The sequence below is a fragment of the Bufo gargarizans genome, chromosome 2 (assembly GCF_014858855.1).
Source record: "Bufo gargarizans isolate SCDJY-AF-19 chromosome 2, ASM1485885v1, whole genome shotgun sequence".
NCBI lineage: Eukaryota > Metazoa > Chordata > Amphibia > Anura > Bufonidae > Bufo > Bufo gargarizans.
Window position 1 is genome coordinate 236,568,972 of NC_058081.1, and position 26,931 is coordinate 236,595,902.

Sequence of the window (26,931 nt, forward strand, 5' to 3'; positions counted from 1 at the left end):
AAATTTTTGCCTAAGGCAGCATGAATGCTATGTGCTTCCCGGCCCCTGGTCACAAAGCACTGAGGGAAGGGGGTCCCAAGCTAAAGCCTTGCACCAGGGCCCATGAGCCTTTAGCTACAGCCCTGCATACACCACTTCCAGCACTTTACCATACACCTTACCACTATATATATATATATATATATATATATATATATATATATATATATATATATACAGTATAATATATTTTCTTTTGTGTTTAGAAGTGAGTCAACAGATGAGGTTCACATTAAATTTGCTGAGATCATTTTAAATTTCACGCACCATTTTCTTCTCCATACAAATTAGATTGTTCTTTTTACCCAGCAGGCCCCACCTTAGTAGTAGAATTCATGTTCTTTGGTTTATTTTGCTTTTGGAATCATGACATTAAACTTCACGATATCATGTGAACACAGCACAACAGCCAGATGTTTTATTGCATCAGAAACTCTTTGTTCTGAAATTAGCTACTTTATTATTACAATGCAAAAGATGAAGGGCGTAAATAATAAAGAAAATATAACATTGTAGCGCTCATTTACTATTAACTGCCAGAAGCAATTTTTACAATGCTCATTATATTAGTACTTCCAACAGTTCTTGTTATTAGCTGTAAAGCTTTGCTAGTTATGAAAAACATTACTTTTGATAATACTCGAACACGCATTTACTTGACAACAAAACTGTTAAAATTACAGTTATCTATTATCTCCTACCTGATCAGTCTAACAATACACACATTAATATGGACATGTATTGTGAACATTGCTATTTTGGCTATTTTACAACACAATATTTTATTTACTGTTGCTTGTATAGTGCCAATATATTCTGGAGCCCTGTACAGAGAGCGCAATGTCTCACATCAGTCTCCGTCTCTGTTTGTATCTCATATATACAATGATAAACTAGAGTTGTGTTCGGATCGGCTATCAGAAAGGTGTCCCTAACCTATCTAACCCTATCTTCAACAAGCAGTAGAATTGTGCCGTAACTGCTGCTGTAGGGTAGCCTAAAGGGGCCAAAAAGCATGGACCTTATTTAGAGTAAATATATACATACCATTACGATGCCCGCTTTGAACGCCGAAAACTCTGCCCGATGAAGGTGCGGAATATACCGTACATATCAGCGACTTCTATATACCTTACCTCTTTGTCACGTGCCGTTGTTTTAGGAGGTAGCTAAAGTTGATGTTTTGAAAGAGCGGTCGGTAGTCAGAAACGATTTACCCCTATGTTGACGATCATATGAACATATTGCAAGAAGGTCTGAACCCGGGAGCTGCGGACTGAAATAACAATGGTGAATGTGATAGAAGACTTAATGAAGTCCAACCATTCGCTAAGGGCCCTGCTCGGACACCGACTATTGCTGGTAGCAAATACTACACCTATACTTATCCCCCAGGCCACTGCTTAAATTATTTCTTATTATTAATAAAGGACCCAAAAACTTAGAGGATGGCATAAGCCGCTTAAGGGTCCATTCACACGTCCTGTTTTTTTTCATCCTGAAAAACGGTCCGTTTTTTGCGGATCCGTTGTTCCTGAAAATGTTTCCGTATGTCATCCGTTTTTTGCGGATCCGCAAAAAACGGAAACATGTATACATTTCAATAATCAAATAAAGTTGTTTGGATTTCTTTGAAAAAAAAAAAAAAAAAAAAAATTTGGTTATGTGTTTCCAGGAACGGAATCCGCAAAAAACGGATGACATACGGAATGACATCCGAATGTCATCCGTTTTTTGCGGATCCATTGACTTTTGTATTGTACCAGGATCCGATTTTTCAGGACAAGAATAGGACATGTTTTATATTTAAACGGACATGCGGAACGGAACAACGGAAACGGACAGCACACATTGTGCTGTCCGATTTTTTCCAGGACCCATTGAAAATGAATGGGTCCAGATCTGGTCCTGATCTGTTCCTGAAAAAACGGAACAGATCAGGAAAGAAAAAACGGACGTGTGAATGGACCCTAACTCTGATAATGGATCGGGACGTAATCGCCTGAAGACGTGACAGGACTTATTAACCTGTAGACGTGACAGGATTTCGTAATCGCCTGAAGACGTGACAGGACTTATTAACCTGTAGACGTGACAGTATTTCGTAATCGCCTGAAGACGTGACAGGACTTATTAACCTGTAGACGTGACAGGATTTCGTAATCGCCTGTAGTCGTGACAGGACTTATTAACTGCCAGGCGCGAGAGACCCTAATGGCGGGGCCAGGCATCTGCGAGGGAAGAAATGTAACCTGAAGGAAAGCAGCTATGTTCATTTAGGAGAACGGTATCAGAGCAGTGCACTGACTGCCCCCGAGAAAATACTGAGTAACCATGATGTAGTAATGAAAAGAAAAATGCGGCCTTAAGTGGAAGCCGAAGTGATGTATGAACAGGTGGGTGAACGCAGCTCTGGATGTGAGTAGTGCCTGAAAACATGGTATGGGCCCAGCTGTGAGCATGAAGAGCACTGTATAACGCAGCTGTGAATGCAATCTGAGCTAACAGGGTATCAATGTTATGCAACAGCAACGCATGAACGCAGCTCTAGTGGTGAACAGAGTATAAATTGTAAATGAAGACACATGGACATAGCTATGAAGGTAACGCCCCCACATAATGCTGCAGGCTTTTTTTTTTTTTGCTTTTTTTCTTCTTCCAGGATGGTCACCACAGCACCACCAAAAAAGGAAAACAAAAAACAAAACATAAACGTGTATGAACATGAACCTTGAAGCAACGACAATAAGGCAACATATAATGCACCTGTACCCCAGCACAGAACCGCTGACACATGTGTGCCCATAACATACAGTTTATAGATAAACCACTCTTACCTATAGGAGCATCAGAACTCAAATGCAGGCGCCTCGACTGATCTGCATGGATCCCCACATGCAGACCCCTGGTATACATACCCCAACTCCTTGCCTGTTTGGCATTAGCTACGGATGTGCCCCTGCATGTTAAAAACACACATTTATTTTATTTTTTTTAATAGAGGAAACCTGCGACCATACCTACACCAGGCGCCTGCTAGGCCAACAACTATATGCAATGACCCCCAACAAGCCCCTGGACAGCCGAGCATTCACTAGACCATAAGCACCCCGCTCTGCTTTGAACCAGAGTACTGCACATCGCATGCCACCCTGTAGGCACCATGCCATCAAATGCAATACCACAGCATTTTTTATTTTATTTTTTCCTTACCATTGATATAAAACACAGCGTGCATGACTTGAACCAACTAACAACCCTCATTCAACCGTTTAGCGCCCGACTCTGCTACATCTCAGAGCGCTACATGTCGCGGACCGCAGCGTTGGTCCCATGCAAACCACTCCGATCCTACCGTGAATACCAGCGCCCTGCTAAGACATTCTGCCATCGCCCAGCCGTAAGGAGCCTCCACACCATGCTGCAGTATCCTAGAGCTGACTCACAGGTAGTGAAATCAGCTGACCCATCGTCAGCCTAGGCCTACAGGAGCCTATAAATAGCCTAGTACCCACCCAGCCTGGCCTCACAGGTGCAAGTAAGTAGCCGTGTAATCAGCCTCTCCTCTCACAAATACAGCCAAATACTAGTATTTTGCTTAACACTTAACTTTATAGGAAGCAGTTGACCAATCAGATCTACTAAGTGCTGAGGGTATCAGAAGTACACTGAGGAAACTATGGGGAGGACATATAATACAAACTTCATAAAGATGTTCTCCCCTGCTGAATTTAAATCCGCTGTACAGTATAAACTATGGAGGTCATTATCTATACTGAAATATGCCAAAATTTGGTGTATTTCAGGTGCAGATGGGGGCACAACAGTTAGTTGCACCTCTATCTGCGACTTTTCCAAGCTCTTCTCTGCTCATCCTTTCTGGAGTTTCTATTATGTCTTGTTCTTGCTTTAATTATATTCATATAAATTATGGCCGCTCTATTTGTTATTTGAAGTACTCAGAGATGGGATCAAAAATGATGTAATCACTGCCTTTAATAGTCCCAAGACCACATTTTCCCTGTTGTAACTATTTTCAGTGTTCTTTATGATGTTCTCAGTAGCTGACCACACACAACTTAATACTTTATATAGTTGCCATCAAGTTTTACAAACATTCTCCTGTTTGACCAGCTTAGAAGAAATAGTGTGTCTATTAACTTCTCTAACTTTTGATGAATGTATATAAATTTTACTTATGTAATCCTGTCTTGGTTTTTTATTTCTCAATCTCCATTACATTCATATTCAGCAATTTCATTAGCATAGCCTGAAATCACTAAAAGGGCTGTCTAATATAAAAGCTATGGATCGGAGATACTGTGCAAGTTTAAAGGGACACTGACAGGCAAATTCAGCATATTGTGTTATATATCTGACATTACAGGTCTTATACAGTCTATTAAAAGCATGTAAGTATCCCCCCTGTCCACCTTCTAAATACCGAAATATAAAGTTTTATAACTTGCCTGTCTCCTCACCAATGTGCCCAAGGGGCAGCATTTCATCTGAAAATGCGCCCAGCCAGCTGCTCCCAACTGCCGTTCTGTAGCCCCGCCCAGCTCATCAATATTCACTTCGCTGGGCGGGGCTACAACTCTCCCCAGTCACGATCCTGTGTATGGTTGATAGAATCCTCTTGGCAGCGTCCGTCTAATCCTCTGCGCCTGCGCCCCGCCGTGGTTAGATCGCGCCTGCTGTACATACCCTGCCTGCGTTCCCAGAGGCAGCTGCAGCCTCTGCCTCATGCGCATGCCCCAGGCACTGTTCAAAGCAGCGCTTCAGAGCGCTGCTCACTCACATCTCCAAAGGGGTTAATGATAGTGCGGAGAGTTGTAGCCCCGTCCAGCGAAGTGAATATTGATGAGCTGGGCGGGGCTACAGAACGGCAGTTGGGAGCAGCTGGCTGGGCGCATTTTCAGATGAAACGCCGCCCCTTGGGCAGATTGGTGAGGAGACAGGCAAGTTATAAAACTTTATATTTCGGTATTTAGAAGGTGGACAGGGGGGTCACTTACATGCTTTTAATAGACTGTATAAGACCTGTAATGTCAGATATATAACACAATATGCTGAATTTGCCTGTCAGTGTCCCTTTAAGGTGTTAGCTGGAAAGGGATTTTGGAGGGACAATGAGAATAGTGGAAATCCTAGCCCTCCTGCGCATATATAAGTGGCTCATCCCCCTTCCCAGCTGCCTCAGCATCAAAATCCTTGTGTTCTGCCAAGGTTCCTGATTTCCGCTTTTGTTCCTGTATTCCTGACTCGTACCTGTATTCCTGGACTCTTCTACCTGTTAGTTCCCTGCCTGCTTTCCTTGACTCTCCTGTTGCCAACTCGGATTGCCTGATCTGTACCTGTGCCGCCTACCCTGACCTTTTGCCTGTCCGACTTCGCCTCTTGCTCATCCTTCGGTCCTGCATTGTTGCTCCTGGTTATGACTCAGCCTGCCGACAATGCCTGCACCTCTGGTACCTTTCTCAGGTACCTCCTGGTCCGCTTGGACCAGCTGCCTCATGTGTCTATCCTCCTCAAGAGGTAGCGATCTGATGTTCTCGGGAAAATCCCTACCATCAGGGGTACTGTGAAGAATGAGGGGTTCATTTAGACTACGCCCTTAGAGGAGATAGGACACGTGGCACAGTGGGTTCACACCCACTGATTCGTGACAGTATGCTGAGGCTATGGACCCCACTTGTCACCCCAAGCCTATAGTTCAGGAATTGCAACATGAAGTGAGGCGTCAGAGTGAATGTCAGGATGTCATGATGCAGTTCTCCAGCTACTGCAGGGTCACCAGTCATTGCTACCCCTGCAATACCCACACCGGTGAATCCGGATTTGTGTGCCGCTGGTGTTCAACTCCCGCTGCCATCACGCTATGGTGGAGATCCCAAAAAAACTGTAGTGGATTCCTGAACCAGTGGCTGATCCACTTTGAGCTGCATGGGCAGAAGTTTACCACTGAGCGTCCAATGATGCCTTTATTGTGACCCTGCTGTCTGATGAGGCCCTTGCTTGGGCAAATCCTATTTGGGAACATAGAGGTCCAGAGACCACTAATCTGCAGATTTTCCTGGCTACCTTCTGGCTTTGAATAGCCCAGCCACACGTCCTCCACTGCATCAGCACTGCTGCGTCTACAAACAGGGTTTCTTGTCTGTGGGTCAGTACGCCATCCAGTTTTCGTACCCTGGCTGCCGAACTTGCATCGAACAAGACTCTACTGGCGGTGTTCTGGGAGGGCCTTTCTGGCCAGATTAAGGATGAATTAGCTGGTTGCGACCGTCCGTCTACTCTGAATGAACTGATCACCTTGGTCACAAGGATTGATATGCGTTTCAGGGAACGTTCTAAGGAGGTCACATGCATCAGAATACCACCTCGTTTGGCTCCATCCTTCCAGAGGCGGGTTCTTCCTCTAGTGCCCACCCCATCTAAAGAGCCCATGCAAATAGAGCGCCTACGATTGTCTGACCAGGAACTTTTACGCCGCAAAGCAGATAAGGCTGCTTTCACACTGGCGTTTCTGGGTCCGCTGGTGAGATCCGTTTCAGGGCTTTCACAAGCGGCCCAAAACGGATCAGTTCAATCCCAATGCATTCTGAATGGATAAGTATCCATTCAGAATGCATTAATTTGGCTGCGTTTGGTCTCTGTTGCGTTTTTTAGACGGTCACTAAAACGCAGTTTGCAGCGTTTTGGTGACCGTCTGACTATGCAGAGTCAAATGGATCCATCCTAACTTACAATGTAAGTCAATGGGGACGGATCAGTTTTTCACTGACACAATATGGTGCAATTGAAAACGGATCCGTCCCCTATTGACTTTCAATGTAAGTCAAGATGGATCCGTTTTGACTTAGACATTTTTTGAATGACTAATGCAAACGGATCCGTTATTAATGGATACAAGCGTTTGCATTATTGGTGCGGATCCGTCTGTGCAGATACAAGACAGATCCGCACCAAACGTGAGTGTGAAAGTAGCCTAACATGTGTCTGTATTGTGGAGGAAAGGCCCACTTTGTGCGTAATTGTCCACAGAAGCCGGGAAATGCCAATGTCTAGGATCAGTTGGATAGGTGGTCCTGTCTGTGCTTGCATTCTTAGACTCTGGGTCAGCCGGTAACTTCATTCAGCATCTGTCTAGAAAGGCCTCTGTCTGTGGCTTCCGTAAATGGACTGCCATTTCCTGAACCTGTGCTTTCTGTTACTTTGCCCTTTAAATTGCAAATAGGGGTTCTGCATTCAGAGATGAACTCCTTCTATGTGCTGCCAGCGTCCGTGAATCCTGTTATCCTGGGTCTTCTCTGGCTGCGTCGGCACACTCCAGTTGTGGACTGGCACTCCGGTCAGATTCTGCATTGGGGATTATCCTGTCTGTCCACCTAGCTTATCGGAGGTCCTGCCTCCTCGCCTACTGTACCTGTAGATCTGCCTGGACTTCTGCCTCGACTTTATGCCAAACTAGAGAATTGCATCTTTGAAAAATCTACTGTACCGTTCCTTGGATACATCATCTCGGATGCCGGGTTGCAGATGGATCCTGAAAAATTGAATGCAGTAAGGGAATGGCCCCGCCCACAGGGTCTTCGTACTATACAGCACTTATTTGCTAATTTCTATAATCAGTTCATCCCGAATTTTTTATCTCTTACATCTCTGATCTACGCTCTTACTAAGAAAGGGTTGAATGCCAAAGACTGGACTCCTGAGGCCACCTTCGTCTAATTAAAGAGGTCATTTGCTTCTGCACGTGTTCTGCATCATCCAGATGTCTCCCGCCAATTCTTTTTAGAAGTGGACGCCTCCTCCATAGGAGCCGGTGATCTTTTACTAAGGTTCCAAGGGCAAGATGTGTACATTTGGATTATCCTCCAAGCTCTTCTCCGCTGCTGAGAGGAATTACTGTATTGGAGACATAGAGCTTCATGCCATAAAACTTGCCTTGGGGGAGTGGCATTAGCTATTGGAGGGGGCCCAGCATCCAGTAATAATCTTCACCGACCACCGCGCCGCTGTTCCCATGCTTACCGCCGCGGCCCTGGGCGCTGTGTTCAGCAGTGATCTGCGGACGGTGCTTCCCATTCACCGCTGCAGTTCTGGGCTTTGTCTGTGTAGGTACTGTTGTTCTGGGATCCGCTCCACAGTTTCTTCTCAGCCCTGGCCTTTAATGCGTTTACTAAACAGATTTGGCTTGGAGCTCCTCCTGAGGGCTCTATCCTGGCGGCCCCCGGTCTTCACCCTTTAACCCCTATACAGGGATCTGGACTCTGCTGCAGGGAAAACAACAGACCATTACCTCTTGGAATAGTCTGTTTGATAGATATTTGACCCATGGGAGTCAAGAGACACCAGTGTAGAGCACCAAAAGATCAGGAGAAACCAAAGTCATGGACTAACCAAGGAAGAGCTATCCAGTGAACACTTAAAGGTCAGGGCCTACAGCTAAGGGTCAGAACGGGAATCAGGCTTGTCAGGCAGCAAAGTGTTAAATTCAGGAAACAGGCAGAAGTTGGTATATGGGCAGAGAAACTAATAAACAGCACACCTTTGCAGGAACCTAGCGAACTAGAACCTACTGCTCAGACACCCTTTAACAGGGGAGGTCCTTAAAGGGGTTATCTCATGATTATTGTAATAAATGAAAATCAGACATCATATAGTACTTGGTAGTCCCTTTCTAACAAAGCTAGAACCAGCCCTGTGCCTCACATGGATCCAGAGATCTCCCCAATTATCTCTGTGCTAGATTTATATTAATCTGACAGCTTAAAAGGACTGTTTTTTCTGCTGCAGCTCAGGAGGTGTGTATTTTCTGCTGGAGCTCTCTCCCTATCACAGCTCAGGAGGCTGTTGAAGGATGAAACTGAGCATGTGCGGCCATCTCAGTGAGCAGGACACAGAAATAAGAGAAAGAACAAACAGCAGGTGGCGCTATACAGAAACATTTTATTGAATAGCTCAGTGGCTATGCTAAATTTTTAATTACATGGAATTACAAAATAATTCCGATCCAGCTGCTGTAGACTATTTTTCATGCTCTTTAAGTACCCCTTGATGATCACATGCACAATCCTTTTAAGGGACAGGGGAAGCAGGCTCACCCAACAGGTACAGCAGAAGCAGGCCTAAATCTGCAAAGTAGGGGAGGAATGATGGAATTACTACTTCGGTGGCTGGTCCAGTCGAATGGGAGGAGAGAGATGCCACTGGGATTCCAGGACGGTAGAGCGGGTAAACAGAGCTGCGACCATGTCTGCCAGAAAGAGCAGAGTGACAATTGGCATGGGCTGCCACCATGACACCCAAGCATTGAGAAGGACTTCTCTTGAGTGCTGCACCTTATTCTACATGAAAACCAAAACACAGCTAACGCTAGTATAAACAAATGGGTCATATTTGGAGCCATAATTGCCTAGCCAACTGAATGACATGAACCACACATGTAGTATGAAAGAATCTACTTTATTATAGACAATCAGAGTAATAATATACAAAACATCAAAATGACATAGTAAAATATTGCGGATGAGTGCTATGAACCATGGTCCCCCAAAAACATAGGTTGTGTGTATTACATAAAAAGGATATCTGTCAAATAAATGCCAGTACATACAAAAAATATGCAATATAAACTATATCAAATTGTCAAATCTTGTACAAGGCATAATGCAATAATCCAAATTTGGTTGCATCATATACGAAACAGCAAACCATGGATGTATAATCATATACTATATATAGTCCGTAAACACGGCTCAAAAATCCAAACAGGATGCTGTTTGCTGGTATGAACAAATCAAGTCAACACAATCATGTAGGCAAGATCGAATAACATACAAACCCAATTTCCAAGGGGGACCGGAATTCCCATGACGTACGTTTCGCCTAGCTTTCTCAAAGGGGCTTGTACCTCTGAGTTATACCCTTATTCTACAAGTGAATACTTTCATAGAGACATACAGCAGACTGGACTAGGAGACTCACATTAGCTCATAAAGAAGTGTTGTACCCACCCTATAAATGACATTATTGATATGCAGATATTGCAGAATTTGTGCGCATTTATTCTATTATATTAGTAATCAATTAATTTGAACTATATATGCACTACTTGATCTGCCCAGAGATTATATCCAAATAAAGTAATTCTATTTTAGTCCATTTTAATGTATATTATAGAAACTGGATGGCACCCAATTTCCTCCTTTCATTCACCTCTGCATAACAGTCCAGCTTTTGGTCACTGAAATATGTATGCTTTATCTAAATGTGTTGCAATTCTACTAATAGCTTTCTGGCAGATTAGATGATTCATCATGATCCCCGTTCTCTGTGCCTCACTTGTCTTATTCAGCAGAATCATTATGTGAAAAAATGGCATAGTGAAAAGAAATCCACTTAAAAGGCCAGAAATGTCTTGATTTTGCGTCATTTTAATTGGTTACTATGTAATCTTGCTGATGTGTTTTAAAAGCCATCTTTTTAAATTTATGGTACTAAATTGCTTCTATTTATACAGCGCTGGTGGAATATTCTGCTTACTCATATTAAAATATGCTCCAAACGCCATTTATTTTTGCATATAAGCTTGATGAAACAAAAAATTTACGTGTTGCAGATAACTATATAAAACTGACATACAGATCACAGTTTAAGGCTACTTTCAGATTAGCGGCAGCTTCCCCGGCAGGCTGTTCCGGCGGGTGAACAGCCTGCCAGATCCGGGCTCCGCTCCGGCTCCATTGACTATAATAGTGGCGGAACAGCCTGCCGCGGAAGGCTGCCACTAAAGTGAAAGTAGCCTAAGGCTGACCATATACTTCAGACGGCTGTCTAACAGCTCTTCCTCCTGATCCCCTAGACACATGCACTTTTGGCTTGTGTTCCAAATGGGTAGACAGGAGAAAGATGCTGTTTGACACCTCTGGGGACAGCTTATATGTTGTGTATGGCTAGCTTTAGGCTCTGGTTGTACTACATTTGCTGTTTGCTCTATACAACTTTATGCCCTAAAAATGTACCGTATATGCAATATATGTAGACTTTTTATGTCATCGGTAGCAGACCTCATACAGTTTTATACCAGCCCTGTACCTCATATGAATCAAGAGTTCTCCCCATTCATTGCTCTATTTGTTCTGCTAGAATCATTTCAAGCTAACAGCTCATGGGTGTGTCCTTTCTCAGGGGATGTGACTTTTCTCAGGGGGCATGTCCATTTGGTGCAACTGGTGGCAGTTGAAAGATGGAACTGGTCAAAGGTGCCACCACCTCACTGACTTGGACAAAGGACATCTACAGATGGAGTTAATTAAATAACTTAGTAGCTATAGTAAATTACATGCAATTATAAAAGTATTCATATCTCGGTGGTGTGTTTTTTTTTTTCCCCATTGACAACCCCTTTAGCCCAGGTGTTTATTCTTACCTATGCTTTTTTTCTTCATTTTATGTAGATATTTTGTAGAGATGTGGGGGACAATAGGTTTCCTAAAGAGGTTGTGGCAAATCACCTACACAGAATACTTCTGTCCTTCACAAATATAACCTCAACAAATGAGGTGTACATGCCTAAATGCATATCATTATGTCTCTATGGCAATCTAAGGAGCATTATAATACATGGACGGTATCTTTTTCATTCGGGTGGGAGACACAGAATAGTGTGATCTGCCAATAACATTTGGGAGCAGTGCATTGTCTATGGATATCAATCTCAACCATTGGCAAGGTGGACCCTTAAATAAGTCATTTTAGTATGATATAATTTTTTGAGAAAATATACACAATTTCTTACCTAGTGACTGTACTTAATCTATTTTACATTCTTTTGTTTCCTTAGCATTAAGCAATGGGTTGATAAGATGCAGAATGATCTTGTAACCTTGGCAAGAACAGCAAGTGGCGTGGATCAGCTAGCAGAAGTAAGTGAACAGATTCACTACTAATTGTAGGGTATGTTAGGAACACCCTTCAGATCTGTTTGGCCGAAAATGTTTTTTGACTATACTATGACAAGAGGGTTTGTTTTGTGCAGACTCCCCATTTTTCAGTACATGATATGGCAAATTAAATGGTGACATTAATAAATACAATTTGTTCTGAAAAAAAAAAAAATAATATGTTATAGGACTATGTGAATGGAAAATAAAAATGTTATAGGTATTATAAACTGGGGAAGAAAAAACAAACACAAAAAAAATATGAAAATGTCCTTGAAAGGAAAGGGATAAATAGCTTTTTCCTGTTAATCAGTGCTTAAAAGCCTCACCGTGACCCCATGATGTTACCCCATAAAACATAAAAAGTCAACGGAGGTTAATGCTTTTAGAAATGGGTTATGAAATGTATTGCATATTCTTTTTGTGCAAATTGCAATGCTTGTTTTTGTATTAAATATTTGTTTTATTAGTAAAGACGTGATTTTTTTGCTCTCGAGTAAGCTGCTAACATTGATTTATTTCAATGTGAGCTTTTTATGTTATTTCGTTTGAAGAAACCAAAATCGGCCACTTTTTATTTTTTTTATTTTATTCCTACAAAATCAGCTAAACTTTTAAGTTAATATTTAATCATGCCCTGTATGTTTTACTGCAGTATGAGGCAACACATCTTTTGTGTGTTTTTTAGAACTAGATATGTATGGAATCAAAAGCAGGAATGAAAGCTAACAGCAGTGTAGCTTGCAGTGTGTTGACCTTTGCAGTGTTGGAAGTACTGCATGAAAGGGCTTCCCAAGATGACTTACAGTACTGGAAGGCTGCACGCTTCTGAGTCATACTGAGATGTATACTAATTACTCCAAGTCTTTCTCTGGCCTTGCAGCGATATACGAGAACTATTTTTAATAGAGTTAGCGCCAATATTATCACCATTTGTGAAAGTCTAAATACCTTCATAATATTTTTTAATGCTACTGGTAAAATACTGCAGCTCATAGAAACAGCAAATACACATAAAGAACAATGGATAACAAAATAAAAAAAGTATTGATCATTTTGGCAGCTTTCCCGGACAGAGCATAGCTTTGTCGCTTTTAGGCTTATTACTGGAGAATGTCAGCCAAATGCTTATGATTTAATTTTCTCGCTGTACTCCTTTACGTCATCTCTCCTTGCTCTTTGCTCTTAATGAGTTATATCAGCCATTCAGCTTCCCGCTTGTAATTTCTTTAGGAGAACTGGCTGTGCCTCTCTTTATAACTTAATTTGTCTTTGACCATCCTTCCTTCTCTATATTGATAGCATCTTTGCCATCTATTTATTTTGAGATTGTCCTTCCTTATGCCTCTTTTTTATCATTTGTCCTCACTATCTGCCTCTGACCCGTATATAATTGTACATATAGGTATTGATTGACTCTTTGTCTCAGATACCTGAAATTTGTGTTGACTTGCATTAAGAAGCTTGTTCTTGCTTCCTCTTGGGATGTGAGGGTACGGCCATACTGTCAAGTTTCTTCATGCAAGTTTTGGAAGACAAAACCAGGAGTGCACTAAAAAAAGAAGAGAAGTTGTATCTGTTCTGTAGGCTTTCTTTCCTCTTATAATCCCGTCCTGATTTTGGCTTCTAAAATTGCATGCAGAAACCTGACCGTGTGGTTGTACCCTTAGAAAAACCGCTGTAGCCTGAGTTTATAGGATATAGAAGATATAGGAGAGCTGAATTTGTAATTTAAAGTATTTCCCATAAAGTTCTTACTCTCTCTCCCTTATCACATCATTGTTATTCCTCCTAGAAATGTGTGAATTAATTTGACATCTAGGTGTTATAAATTCTCCTTGCCAAAGGACGTATCCCAACATACAATTAAATCAAACACATTCTATTGACAAGTGGAATGGTAATGTCCATCTATAAATTTATCCATACATTTTCAGGAGGAAAAATAGAAGAATGCAATTGTTAGAATCTAATAAAACTTTATATGTGTGGACACAAGAGGAGATACAGTTGGGGATGGAGGCATACTGGTTCAGTATGGTATCGTGCAGCACATTTGTCCACAGATATTGTAGCCTGGCCTGTAGATGCTGTGCACTCATATGTTGCTGAAGTTGGTATCCCAGTTGGTCCCTTAAATCGTCAATATAAATTAAATCTTGTGACTGGACAGGCTAAGGAACATTGGCGGATTAAGTGCATGATAGGCCCGGGGCTGTCTACCCAACTTGGGCCCCTCCCTCCATTTTAGTTTATAATTTTTTTTGTATGAAGAGACTGCGGTGCTTTGTGAGCTCCACAGTTTATCCTAGGCCATATGACATCTCCAGACTAAAAAAAAAATACCCCAACATACGCCAAATTGGCTCCTAAACTGAAAAATTTGGTCACCAAATTTAAAATACATATAATTATAATAAAATAAAATTGGAGAAGAATACAGCACCACATACCTCTTACATCCAGGGACTTCTCCTGTCATGTAGACCTTCTCTTTCCTCTTCTCCTCCATGACAAATTCTTTAAGCCGCATCTCATCTCTACATAGTTTGTAACACAGACACGTTAGATTTCTAAATTTTTCCATCAACCTCCCCATTCTGGTGTCCCGACAGTGTCATTCTGCTGCCACTCCCAATACTGTGCCCGTGGTGCTCCCCAATGTCCCAGGACTGCTGAAAAAATAGTGACCCTAATAGACATAATTGGGGTCATTTATCAAACTGGTGTAAAGTAGAACTGGATTTCAAAAAGAGCTGTCAAAAATGAATGGTGGAATCTGATTGACTGCTATGGGCAACTAAACAAGTTCTACTTTACACCAGTTTGATAAATTACCCCAAATGTCCCTATAGTGTTTACAGCAATTATAATGCCTCCTAGAGTGCCCCCAGTTATAATAACACCCTATATTGTGCTCCAGGTAATAATCCCTGTACAGTGTCCCCAAAAATAATAGAATTTCCCCTACATTGCCTCCCCAATAGCAACGCCCCCCCATGCTGCATCCATATAGTAATTTCCCCACACTGCCCTCACATTGTAATCCCCACATAGTAATTTGCCCCCACACAGTAATTTGCCCCCACACAGTAATTTCCCCCACTGCCCCATATAGTATTTTCCCCCACACTGCCCCCATATTGTAATTTACTCCCACATAGTAATTTCCCCCACACTGCCCCCACATAGTAGTTTCCCCCACACTGCCCACATAGTAATTCCCCCCAACACAGTCGTTTCCCCCACACTGCCCCCAAACAGTAGTTTCCTCCACACTGCCACCACACAGTAATTTCCCCCACACTGCCCAACATAGTAATTTCCCCCACACTGCCCAACATAGTAATTTCCCCCACACTGCCCCACATAGTAATTTCCCCCACACTGCCCTACATAGTAATTTCACCCACACTGCCCCACTTAGTAATTATCCCCACACTGCCCCACATAGTAATTTCCCCCACACAGTAGTTTCCCTCACACAGTAGTTTCACCCACACTGCCCCACATAGTAATTTGCCCCCACATAGTAATCCCTACCATAATAATTTTCCCCCACACAGCCCCCACATAGTAATTTCCCACAGACTGCCCCACATAGTAATTTCCCCCACACTGCCCCACATAGTAATTCCCCCCACACTGCCCCACATAGTAATTTCCCCCCACACAGTAGTTTCTCTCACACAGTAGTTTCACCCGCATTGCCCCACATAGTAATTTCCCCCACATAGTAATCCCTCCCATGATAATTTCCCCCCACATAGTCATTTTCCCCCTTACAGCCAGCCCCAATATAGTAATTTTCCCCCAATGTACTCAATGTCTCTTCACTAATATGTCCCCCTGTTTGTCCCCTCCATGTCCCCCAAATTAGGCACATAAAAAAAACTAAAAGCAAAATACTTGCCTATATCCGGGGCCAGGCGCTTGCTCGCAGATCGTACGAGCCGGACTGAGGCAGGCACGCACACGTCACAGAGCGGCACAGGTGCGCAATCATGTCATCACGCTCACCTGTGTTGGGATTTCACTTCCGCATAGGCCTCAGGCCTACTAAGCATGAGGCCTATGCCGGTGATTGGCGGCGGGGCAGGGAACTATGCGCTCCCATGCCCCGACGCAGTATGTGGGCGTTTGGGTCGGTATCGGGCCATTGCTAAGGAACTGTTGCAATCTGGTGGAGACATGCCTGAGAAAACTTTCCTGTGTGCAGGCAAGCATTATCCTGCTGAAAAATGAGGCAACACATAGCTGCAGGATGTTCTGTACATATCGCTGAGCTGTTAGTGTCCCTCGTATCACTACTCATGATGACAGCTGTTGTCAATGGCTCCCCAGATCATCACACCAGCAATGTGTCATTCCATAACAAAGGCAGTACTGAAGCACTTGCTACAAGGCCTCCATACTCAAACATGACTACCATGGGATTCCAAACAGAACGTGAATTCATTGCCAAAGGTGATGCAGTTCTAGTCTGTAGCTGTCCATGTTTCTCTTTCACGACACCACTGTAAATGAAGGTGATGGTGGCTGGCTGTCAATGGTAGGACACTTAATGGGCACAGTGCATTTTCCTTTTAATAAGAGCCTTAAAATGGTCTGGGCAGAGACAGAGATGTGTAATGAAGGTGCCACCGGTGGACAAGGAAAACTGTGAGAGCTGCTCCTGTTTGTTGGTGGATGATATAATCCTCACTACTGGTGGTTTGTCTGGGCTGACTGGAGCTTGTTTGTCATGTGTGCATGCCCTCAAGTAACCACTGCTCTTAAAACCTCCTAACAGCTAGGTCAGAATGGCCTAGATGGCAGACAATTTGTCAAACCAACCATCCTGCTTAGTTCCATAATGCATCCCCTCTTAAAGTTGTCAACTGGGTAAAATGTCTTCTTCGTTGTTTAGTTATGTCTAGCAGTAAATAATATCTCATCAACAGGTACGCTACCCAAAAGTAGCCTCTGATAGCCTTGTTATTGGTCAGCGGGGCAACACTTTTGCATGCCGAGCAATGCAACATTTCTATCTGGGAGCATTTTTTTTGTCAGTGAGTGCATATCATCTCACTACACACTGATTTTCTGTTGAGTTGGTGCTCAATTTTATACTGTAGCTGTATGCATCTAAATCAGAGCTAAAAAGTATTCAAGCCTGTAGACAGAAAATAATATCAGGTAAACATCATTCTTACAAATATGTAAATTTTATAGCTGATGTCTTTTATAAGGGTAATAGAAACTTTTTTGTCCAAATGACTGGACTAGAAGTTGAAAATATTGTTACTTCTGAAGATGCCAGTGCACTGGTAGTAGAGAAGGGCAGTATTAGTTGTATTCCACCACCATTGCCCAGTGTAGCTTCATGTAGCTGCTGACTGATCTTAAAATTGATATTACTAGTTGATGGCAAATCTCCTATTTAGTTATGCAACTTCACTAAAATATATTTTACAATTGTTTTTAATTAAAATTCATTTCAACAGAAACGTGTTATATATTTTACTTGATACAAGTTTAACACATGCTGAAATTGTATTCCATTTTGTGTTTATTCATATAGCTTGTCAATGTGGTAGCTTTTTGAGCCTCTAGAGACTGGAGATAGTCAAAAACAAGCATGCTCCAAAGGAGACAGATATTGAATGACCTACATGCAGCTCGAGACATCTTACCTAGTAGCAAGACAGAAGAGCGTTTACAAATGCCTAAAACTGTAAACTATGGCTTACACAATGTCAGGTTAACATTAGAATAGAAAATTTATGCAGCGTTTAATTTTTATGGTGCTAAAATGGTATACAATATAGAATAAAAAACAATTCTATACAGAACAGATGGTAGCAATAAATGTAGACATATAAATCTTAACCCACTACATGGAGACACTGTTTTATTGGAAAGGAAAGTAATGCTCAATGAGGCATCAAGCTATGGCAAGTGTGCCACACTGATTCATTGTCCATAGACTGCAATGGGAAAAATAATAAGCATATTACTCTCTTCGCAACAACCTCAACCATGTGAAATCATTTCAACCAACATATCCCAATATACAGTCAGGTCCACACAATTCTAACATTTTTGGCTCTATACACCACCACAATGGATTTGAAATGAAACAAACAAGATGTGCTTTAACTGCAGACTGTCAGCTTTAATTTGAGGGTATTTACATCCAAATCAGGTGAACGGTGTAGAAATTACAACAGTTTGCATATGTGCCTCCCACTTGTTAAGGGACCAAAAGTAATAGGACAGAACAATAATCATAAATCAAAGTTTAACTTTTTAATACTTGGTTACAAATCCTTTGCAGTCAATTACAGCCTGAAGTCTTGAACACATAGACATCACCAGACGCTGGGTTTCATCCCTGGTGATGCTCTGCCAGGCCTCTACTGCAACTGTCCTCAGTTCCTGTTTGTTCTTGGGACATTTTCCCTTCAGTTTTGTCTTCAACAAGTGAAATGCATGTTCAATCGGATTCAGATCAGGTGATTGACTTGGCCATTGCATAACATTCCACTTCTTGCCCTTAAAAAATTATTTGGTTGCTTTTGCAGTATGCTTTGGGTCATTGTCCATCTGCACTGTGAAGCGCCGCCCAATGAGTTCTGAAGCATTTGGCTGAATATGAGCAGATAAATTGCCCTAAACACTTTAGAATTCATCCTGCTGCTTTTGTTAGCAGTCACATCATCAATAAATACAAGAGAACGAGTTCAATTGGCAGCCATACATGCCCACGCCATGACACTACCACCACCATGCTTCACTGATGAGGTGGTATGCTTAGGATCATGAGCAGTTCCTTTCCTTCTCCATACTCTTCTCTTCCCATCACTCTGGTACAAGTTGATCTTGGTCTCATCTGTCCATAGGATGTTGTTCCAGAACTGTGGAGGCTTTTTTAGATGTCGTTTGGCAAACTCTAATCTGGCCTTCCTGTTTTTGAGGCTCACCAATGGTTTACATCTTGTGGTGAACCCTCTGTATTCACTCTGGTGAAGTCTTCTCTTGATTGTTGACTTTGACACACATACACCTACCTCCTGGAGAGTGTTCTTGATCTGGCCAACTGTTGTGAAGGGCGTTTTCTTCACCAGGGAAAGAATTCTTCGGTCCACCACCACAGTTGTTTTCCGTGGTCTTCCGGGTCTTTTTGTGTTATTGAGCTCACCGGTGCATTCCTTCTTTTTAAGAATGTGCCAAACAGTTGTTTTGGCCACCCCTAATGTTTTTGCTATCTCTCTGATGGGTTTGTTTTGTTTTTTTCAGCCTAATGATGGCTTGCTTCACTGACAGTGACGGCTCTTTGGATCTCATCTTGAGAGTTGACAGCAACATATTCCAAATGCAAATAGCACACTTGAAATGAACTCTGGACCTTTTATCTGCTCATTGTAATTGGGATAATGAGGGAATAACACACACCTGGCCATGGAACAGCTGAGAAGCCAATTGGCCCATTACTTTTGGTCCCTTAACAAGTGGTAGGCACATATGCAAACTGTTGTAATTCCTACACCGTTCACCTGATTTGGATGTAAATAACCTCAAATTAAAGCTGACAATCTGCAGTTAAAGCACATCTTGTTCGTTTCATTTCAAATCCATTGTAGTGGTGTATGGAGCCAAAAATGTTAGAATTGTGTCAATGTCCCAATATTTATGGACCAGACTGTATAAGCAAATAGCAAAATAGGCAGATCAATGTGTTCATTTGTATCTACTATACTTATCCCTCTGTGTGGCTGTAGATCTACTGTAGCTTGTTTTTCTTCGTGAGCAAACTGGAAAATAAAAACCGCTCAGAAATTATTTTTAAGTCACCAACACTGATCTTTAGCTGGGCACATGTTGGCATGTCAGTTTTATTTGTAAACAGTTTACCCACATCTTAATTCTCCTGTTGGACTACTACATTTAGAGAACAGAAGCTATATTAGATGCATAGGTCACAGTTACATCTGGATTCCAGTGTCTTAGAGGGCCCAAAGGATCCTCTTCCTGTAAGGATGCACTAGCATCATAAATGGTACATGGAAAGTGGTGGCTTCACTCACAGGTTTTACACTGATGCCTAGGAGCGTCATTTTATGCCTCTGACCACATTTGGTGGCAGGCCTGTAACCAGGGTGGCCACAATGAGGCATATGAGCCACATGCAGCTTGCAGCTCTCTTTTACACCCCTAACCTCTCAAGACAATAAGTGTCAAGAATTCAGTGAGAAGTTTTAGGTTTTGCCACTCATGGAATATTGCATATTTGCTTTGAGATAGTCCATCTGCAGATAGAAAGGCACAGTGGTTCCATATATTGACAGCTGGAATTGCAATCCAATGTTTCTGAGTGTTCTAAGGAATCAGGAGTCTCTCTATCCCTTCTGGGTTGCAGTACTTCAATAAGACATGCAATTAGTAGAATTGGACAGTTCTTTTCTACGGTATATGCAGTTCTTCTGTTACAGGTCAGATGTCCTGGCACTCCCACAGCTCTTTCTAGTTCACACAGGCCTTATGCAATGCTCTTGGTACCAGTGTCTTAGACCTTTGGTCAGACAGTCAACCTTACTTCAGGGCCTGCTCACTGAACCCCAAATAATTGGCTCAGTTTTATTATTTTATCCTTTTTGGCAACTGTGACACCATGTACTCACAAATGTCTTGGCTAACATGAACATCTGCCCTAATCATGGCAAATTGAGTTTGTGTTTTCTCTACCACCATCCCTGAATTAAGGAACAAATAATACACATGTATATATATTTTTTATTAAAATGGAAAGCCACTGCTGTGGACAAGAGCAAATCTCATCACAATTGCATAACAAAATGGACACCAGAGGAAGGATCACTCCCCACTTAACAGAGTAGAGAATAGGGCGAGACCATGCAGAACATAAACGTGTTGTTGATGGGGTCTGAGAGACCTGGTGTGTCCATACAACTGCCTGGTACATTGGTCTAGGCAGTACTAGAACAGTAGTTAGTCTGAAGGCACTGCAATGGGATTATGGCGTGATCACTATTGTGTTGCCATAAGGGCATGTTCAAACAGCATAAATACCTGTAGGAAGAAATCATCAGATGAAGGATGATCCTCAAGTTTCTGCTGTGGTTTGCAATTTTCACTGCCACAAAATCTGCCTGGTACAATTTCCACATGGAAACTGTTTAATTTTTCCAATTTTTTTTTTCCATGATGTGGATTTCAAATCCACTGACTGAAAAATTCACCAATGACCTTACTTAATTGAAGGGAAAAAAACTGCTCCCATGGGTTCAGCACACATGAAATTCATGGGTTGCAGCACACATGAAAATTAAGGGTAACAATGCTTTACAGTAATTCCATAAAAGCATAACATGGCTTATTACTAGAGATGAGTAAATTTCTTAAAAGTTTGATCTGGCTGATCCGCCAAATTTCACCCAAAAATTTGCTTTGTGACTAATTACTTCGTAACAAAGCACAGTTTTTTGTAAGTAGGGGTACCCCTAATCATACATGATTGCGGCATCTGATTGTAAAATTACCAATAAAAAATAATTTTTAATCAAACTTACTGCCTCCATTTGCTTGCGATGGACCGGCCCCCACCATCTTGCTTGAAGATCTCAGCCAAAATCCTGTGCGGCGCGAGATTACGTCATCACCCGCTGCACGGGATTTCGGCCGAGATCTTCAAGCAAGATGGAGGCTGGCGTCCCGTCGCTAGCAAATGGAGGAGGTAAGTTTGATTTTTTTTTTATACTATTTCAGGATAAATCGATTCGCTGACGCAAAGCACGAGGAAATTCGACTTCTAGGCGAATCTTATTTATCCTGAAATTCGGATTGAATTCCATTTAGTAGCATTTGATTCGCTCATCTCCACTTATTACCTTCTATCAAGAAATTGTTCAAACATATTAGCATAGTAAACACAATTATTGAAAGACTCCCTGATGAATAAGACTTTGGTTTGTACTTAAGTATCCTAATTTCAGCATTTACAAACAGAATCTTTTGCTATAATGAACAATTTTATATCAGAAATATTTCCCATGCTACCAAAATTAAAGGAGTTATCATGTTTCATAATGGCATTTTTTTAATCTACCCAGATATACCCCTTTTTTTTTTTCTATCCAGATGTACCCCAAACACTGCTTTGTTTTTCTCCCATATACATGTTTTTATTGTCAGCATGTTACTCCCCCTTATATCAGCCTGACTGCATCCTTGCAGGATGTTTACATGCAGGACTTCCTGTTTTCCCATCAGCTTCCGGCTGGGTTTTTCCAACCATGCTCAGCTCTGTGATGTTCCCTGACCTTGGTCCACCTGCCTTACCGTTCTCTCTGAAGTAGTCAAGACTCCGACACCTTCCCTCTCCATGTTACTTAGGTGGAGCAAGCCCTATGAAATGTTACAGAGCAGAGCATTATGGATTTGGTTAGAAAACCCAGCAGGATGCTGATGAAAACAGGAAGTTCTGCATGTAAACATCCTGCCAGGATACAGTGAGGATAAAAAAAAAAGGGGGAAGGAGAATGCTGACATGACAAACAAGTATATGGGGCAGAAATATGCAGTGTTTGGGGTACTCGGGACAGATAAAACATCATAATGAACACTAAATAGCCCCTTTAATCTCTACCATTTTCTAAAATGTAGATTACTCTGTGATCTTTCAACCACAACAGTAACATTTTCTTAAAAAGAGAAAATATATGTGGTTCTCGCAGCAAATATTTCACAGTGATACATTGCTGCTAAACCACTGTAAGATATTTGATGCCTGGACCATACTATACTACATAACCATAATAATATAACCCTGAGTGAAAAAAGGAAGCTGCAATAAAGCTAAAAAATTACATTTTCACTGGACAGTATTACATCATTTTAACAACCTCTTTTGGATCCTTGTGATCTTCATTTAAGGCCACAGCTTACAAGCATTCAGACATTAAATGATTGCAGTTCAGACACAATGATAATTGTCTAAAAAGCTGACTGCACAATGAACAGTGCTGTTGTGAGCATGTCTATAAGATACTGTACCTAACAAAGGCACAACACAATGGAAGTAATATAACTGAACTGCTCTGTTATGAATCACCCTGGAGTATAAGAAATTCTTAGCAAAAAATGCTAATATTTATGTCTAATTTATCTGCCCAATTTTTTTGTAACAAAGATCTGTTTCCCATGCACTGATGAAAAAATAACCAAGTTCAGATATTTAGATCTGCGCTGTCAATATCTTGAACCAGAAATCCAAAGCAGCTGGGAAGACCAAATTCCTCCTCTCCACATGAGCACACAGACAATCACTGCAAGCTGGCCATGTTGTCTCTCTCTCTCTCTCTCTCTCCTCTCTTTCTATCCCCTCTCTCTCTCCTCTCTCTCTTCTCTCTCTCTCTCTCTCTCTCTCCTAGTTTCTTCCTCCTTTAATCCCTCTCAGAGACAAACCAGAGAAGATCCAAGATAGTGAAGTACTGCAACACTAGGTTCAACCAAGGATATTTATTATACTTACAAGATATTATATAAAACACGCATATAATAAAACCAGTTGTCCTGGCAAGCCTGACTCAGGTTTCACCATGCTTTTTCAAGGCGCATAGTATCTTCTATGTTATTTGATCTTAAATAACACCCCGATTTGCATATGGATGGGTCTTACATAGCTCATTCAAATGTTCAAATTGCCAATCGCAAATACCAATATATAGAACAAACAGACATACGTAGCAAATGTAAAATTATGACTAAAATGCATTTATAATTCATAAAACAATTTCATAGGGCCTATTTAGCCCATATTCACACACTTCCTCATTCGCAGTCCTTTTAAACCGATCACATGTTTCTGGCAACCAATCATGTATTTCTGTTTGTTTTACTTTTTGTTACTTATGATTTATAAGGATTTGGCAATTTAACTTTTGAATGAGCTATGTAAGACCCACCCATATGCAAATAGGGGCAATATTTAAAGGGGTTATCCAGGAATTAAAAAATGAAAATACTTAAATATTATTTTATAATAAATATATTCACAAACACCTTTCATTACTTACAATTACTTGTTTTGTCCAGGGAGCAATCATTAGGAGACATAAAATGGCCGCCGTCCTATCAGTACACACAAAACCTGTCCTAATCACACAGCAGGACAGGTTACTTCACCACAATGAGCCATAGTGCTGCCTCATCCTCCTCTCTGCTTGTCAGGAATCATGATCCTGAATACAGGTGAATCTCTGTGGGAATGGAGATCATGAGGAGACATGAGAGGAGGGTGAAATGTGGCTAATGAGCAGCAGCACTTCTTTACAGTCTCCATTATCACAACAACACATTACCACAGTCTGCCCTGTCCATCCTCTCTGTACCTCATGTCTCCTCATTAACTAAATTCCCCAGAGATTCAGCTAAAGTTCTTATAATCTGTATTCAGGATCATTATCCCTGACAAGTAGAGAGGATGAGGCAGCTCTTTACCTCAGTGTTGTAAAGTAACGTGTCCTCGTGTGATCAGGACAGGTTTTGTGTGCACTAATAGGAGGACAGCATTTTTTTCCCTCTAATGATTGCTCCCCAGACAAAACCAGCCATTTTAAATAATGAAAGCTATTTGAGAATATATTTATAATAAAGTAATATTTAAGTATTTTCATTTTCTTTATTCCCGGAGAACCCCTTTTAAGATCGAATAACATGGAAGATACTAAGGTGAAACTTGGGTCGGGCTTGCCAGGACACCTGGTTTTATTATATGTGTGTTTTATATAATATCCTGTAAGTATAATAAATATCCTTGGCTGAACCTAGTGTTGCAGTACTTCAATATCTTGGATCTTCTCTGGTTTGTCTCTGAGAAGGTTTACAGGAGGAGGAAACCAGGAGAGAGAGAGGCAACATGGCCAGCTTGCAGTGATTGTCTGTGTGCTCGTGTGGAGAGGAGGAACCTGGTCTTCCCAGCTGCTTTGGATTTCTGGTTCGGGATATTGTCAGAGCAGATCTAAATATCTGTTCTTGTCTGCAGTAAAGGTGGCCAACTTCTACAGATCCTGCAGCACCAAAAAACAGTGGACTCTGGACAATAAGGTTTTTTATACTTTGAAAAAAAATAACCAAGACATTGTAGAGACAAACAATGAATATAGATTATTCTTTTTTTTTTATTTTTAGGTTTTTAATTAAATTTTAAATATATTTGTAAAGATAATCGGTAAAGACAACCATTCTATCAATCTATTTCCCCCAAAAAATACAACGATGGTGGCAGCTTTCCAAAATGATATCAGTGATGCAAAGCTGGTACTTTATTCACCTATTTGTGCGCAAATTTTCAGCTAATACAGAGTCCTTTTCTATCCATATATCTGTACACTATCTGTCTGTCAGGAACAACACTGTTTGGTAACAAGCCTGCAGAACTGGACTTTACCTATGTCAGTTATCTCTATTAGTCCTTGGTACTAATAGTGTCTCCCAGTACTCAGATACCCGCAACAGAACCAAATTATATAACAACCAGACAGTCACTAGAATAATATTATGAAGTATAGTAGGCAACAAATACACAGAGGAAAACCTACCTATACATGACAGAAACCAAATTATGATGGTAAATGGATGACAGCAGAAACAGATGACGAAGATGGCAGTGGACCAAATGGAAAATAGTGATAGTATACAGATAGAGAGCAGATGGATGACAGTGTGAAAAAATAAATGACAGTGACAGAGAATGACCCTAATCTGCAATACTACACCAGCAAGAAATTAAGAAAGATCTAGGACCTGGAGAAAAAACTAAGCAGATAGACATTGACACAGGAAAGCAACTCACTTCAATGCTAGCTGCAATGAAGGTGCAAGAAGGACTATAGGTACCAAACTGCACAGACATGATACATACAGTGGGATGCAAAAGTTTGGGCAACCTTGTTAATCGTCATGATTTTCCTGTATAAATCATTGGTTGTTACGATAAAAAATGTCAGTGAAATATATCATATAGGAGACACACACAGTGATATTTGAGAAGTGAAATGAAGTTTATTGGCTTTACAGAAAGTGTGCTACAATTGTTTAAACAAAATTAGACAGGTGCATACATTTGGGCACTGTCATTTTATTGATTCCAAAACCTTTAGAACTAATTATTGGAACTCAAATTGGCTTGGTAAGCTCAGTGACCCCTGACCTACATACACAGGTGAATACAATTATGAGAAAGAGTATTTAAGGGGGTCAATTGTAAGTTTCTCTCCTCTTATAATTTTCTGTGAAGAGTAGCAACATGGGAGTCTCAAAACAACTCTCAAATGACCTGAAGACAGTTCACCATCATGGTTTAGGGGAAGGATACAGAAAGCTGTCTCAGAGATGTCAGCTGTCTGTTTCCACAGTTAGGAACATATTGAGGAAATGGAAGACTACAGGCTCAGTTCAAGTTAAGGCTTAAAGTGGCAGACAAAGAAAAATCTCGGATAGACAGAAGTGACGAATGTTGGGAACAGTCAGAGTCAACCCACAAACCAGCACCAAAGACCTACAACATCATCTTGCTGCAGATGGAGTCACTGTGCAACGTTCAACCAACTTCACACAAGGAGATGCTGTATGTGAGAGTGATGCAGAGGAAGCCTTTTCTCCGCCCACAGCACAAAAAGTACCGCTTGAGGTGGGCTGAAGCACATTTGGAAAAGCCAGCTTCATTTTTGAATAAGGTGCTGTGGACTGATGAAACTAAAATTGAGTTATTTGGCCATAACAAGGGGCGTTATGCATGGAGGAAAAAGAACACAGCATTAGAAGAAAAACACCTGCTACATACAGTAAAATATGGTGGTGGTTCCATCATGCTGTGGGGATGTGTGGCCAGTGCAGGGACTGGGAATCTTGTCAAAGTTGAGGGAAGCATGGATTCCAC

General features: G+C 41.4%; 1 protein-coding gene across 11 annotated transcripts in view; it reads left to right on the top strand.

Annotated features, from left to right (window-relative positions):
• The window catches only part of CACNA2D1 (calcium voltage-gated channel auxiliary subunit alpha2delta 1), an 840,216-nt gene that overhangs the window by 114,341 nt on the left and 698,944 nt on the right, over window positions 1–26,931 (top strand). For all 11 annotated transcript variants that reach the window (XM_044280115.1, XM_044280114.1, XM_044280117.1 and 8 more), the window contains exon 2: window positions 11,891–11,972. In XM_044280115.1, coding sequence (XP_044136050.1) covers window positions 11,891–11,972 — 82 coding nt within the window. The remainder of the gene's footprint in view (window positions 1–11,890; window positions 11,973–26,931) is intronic.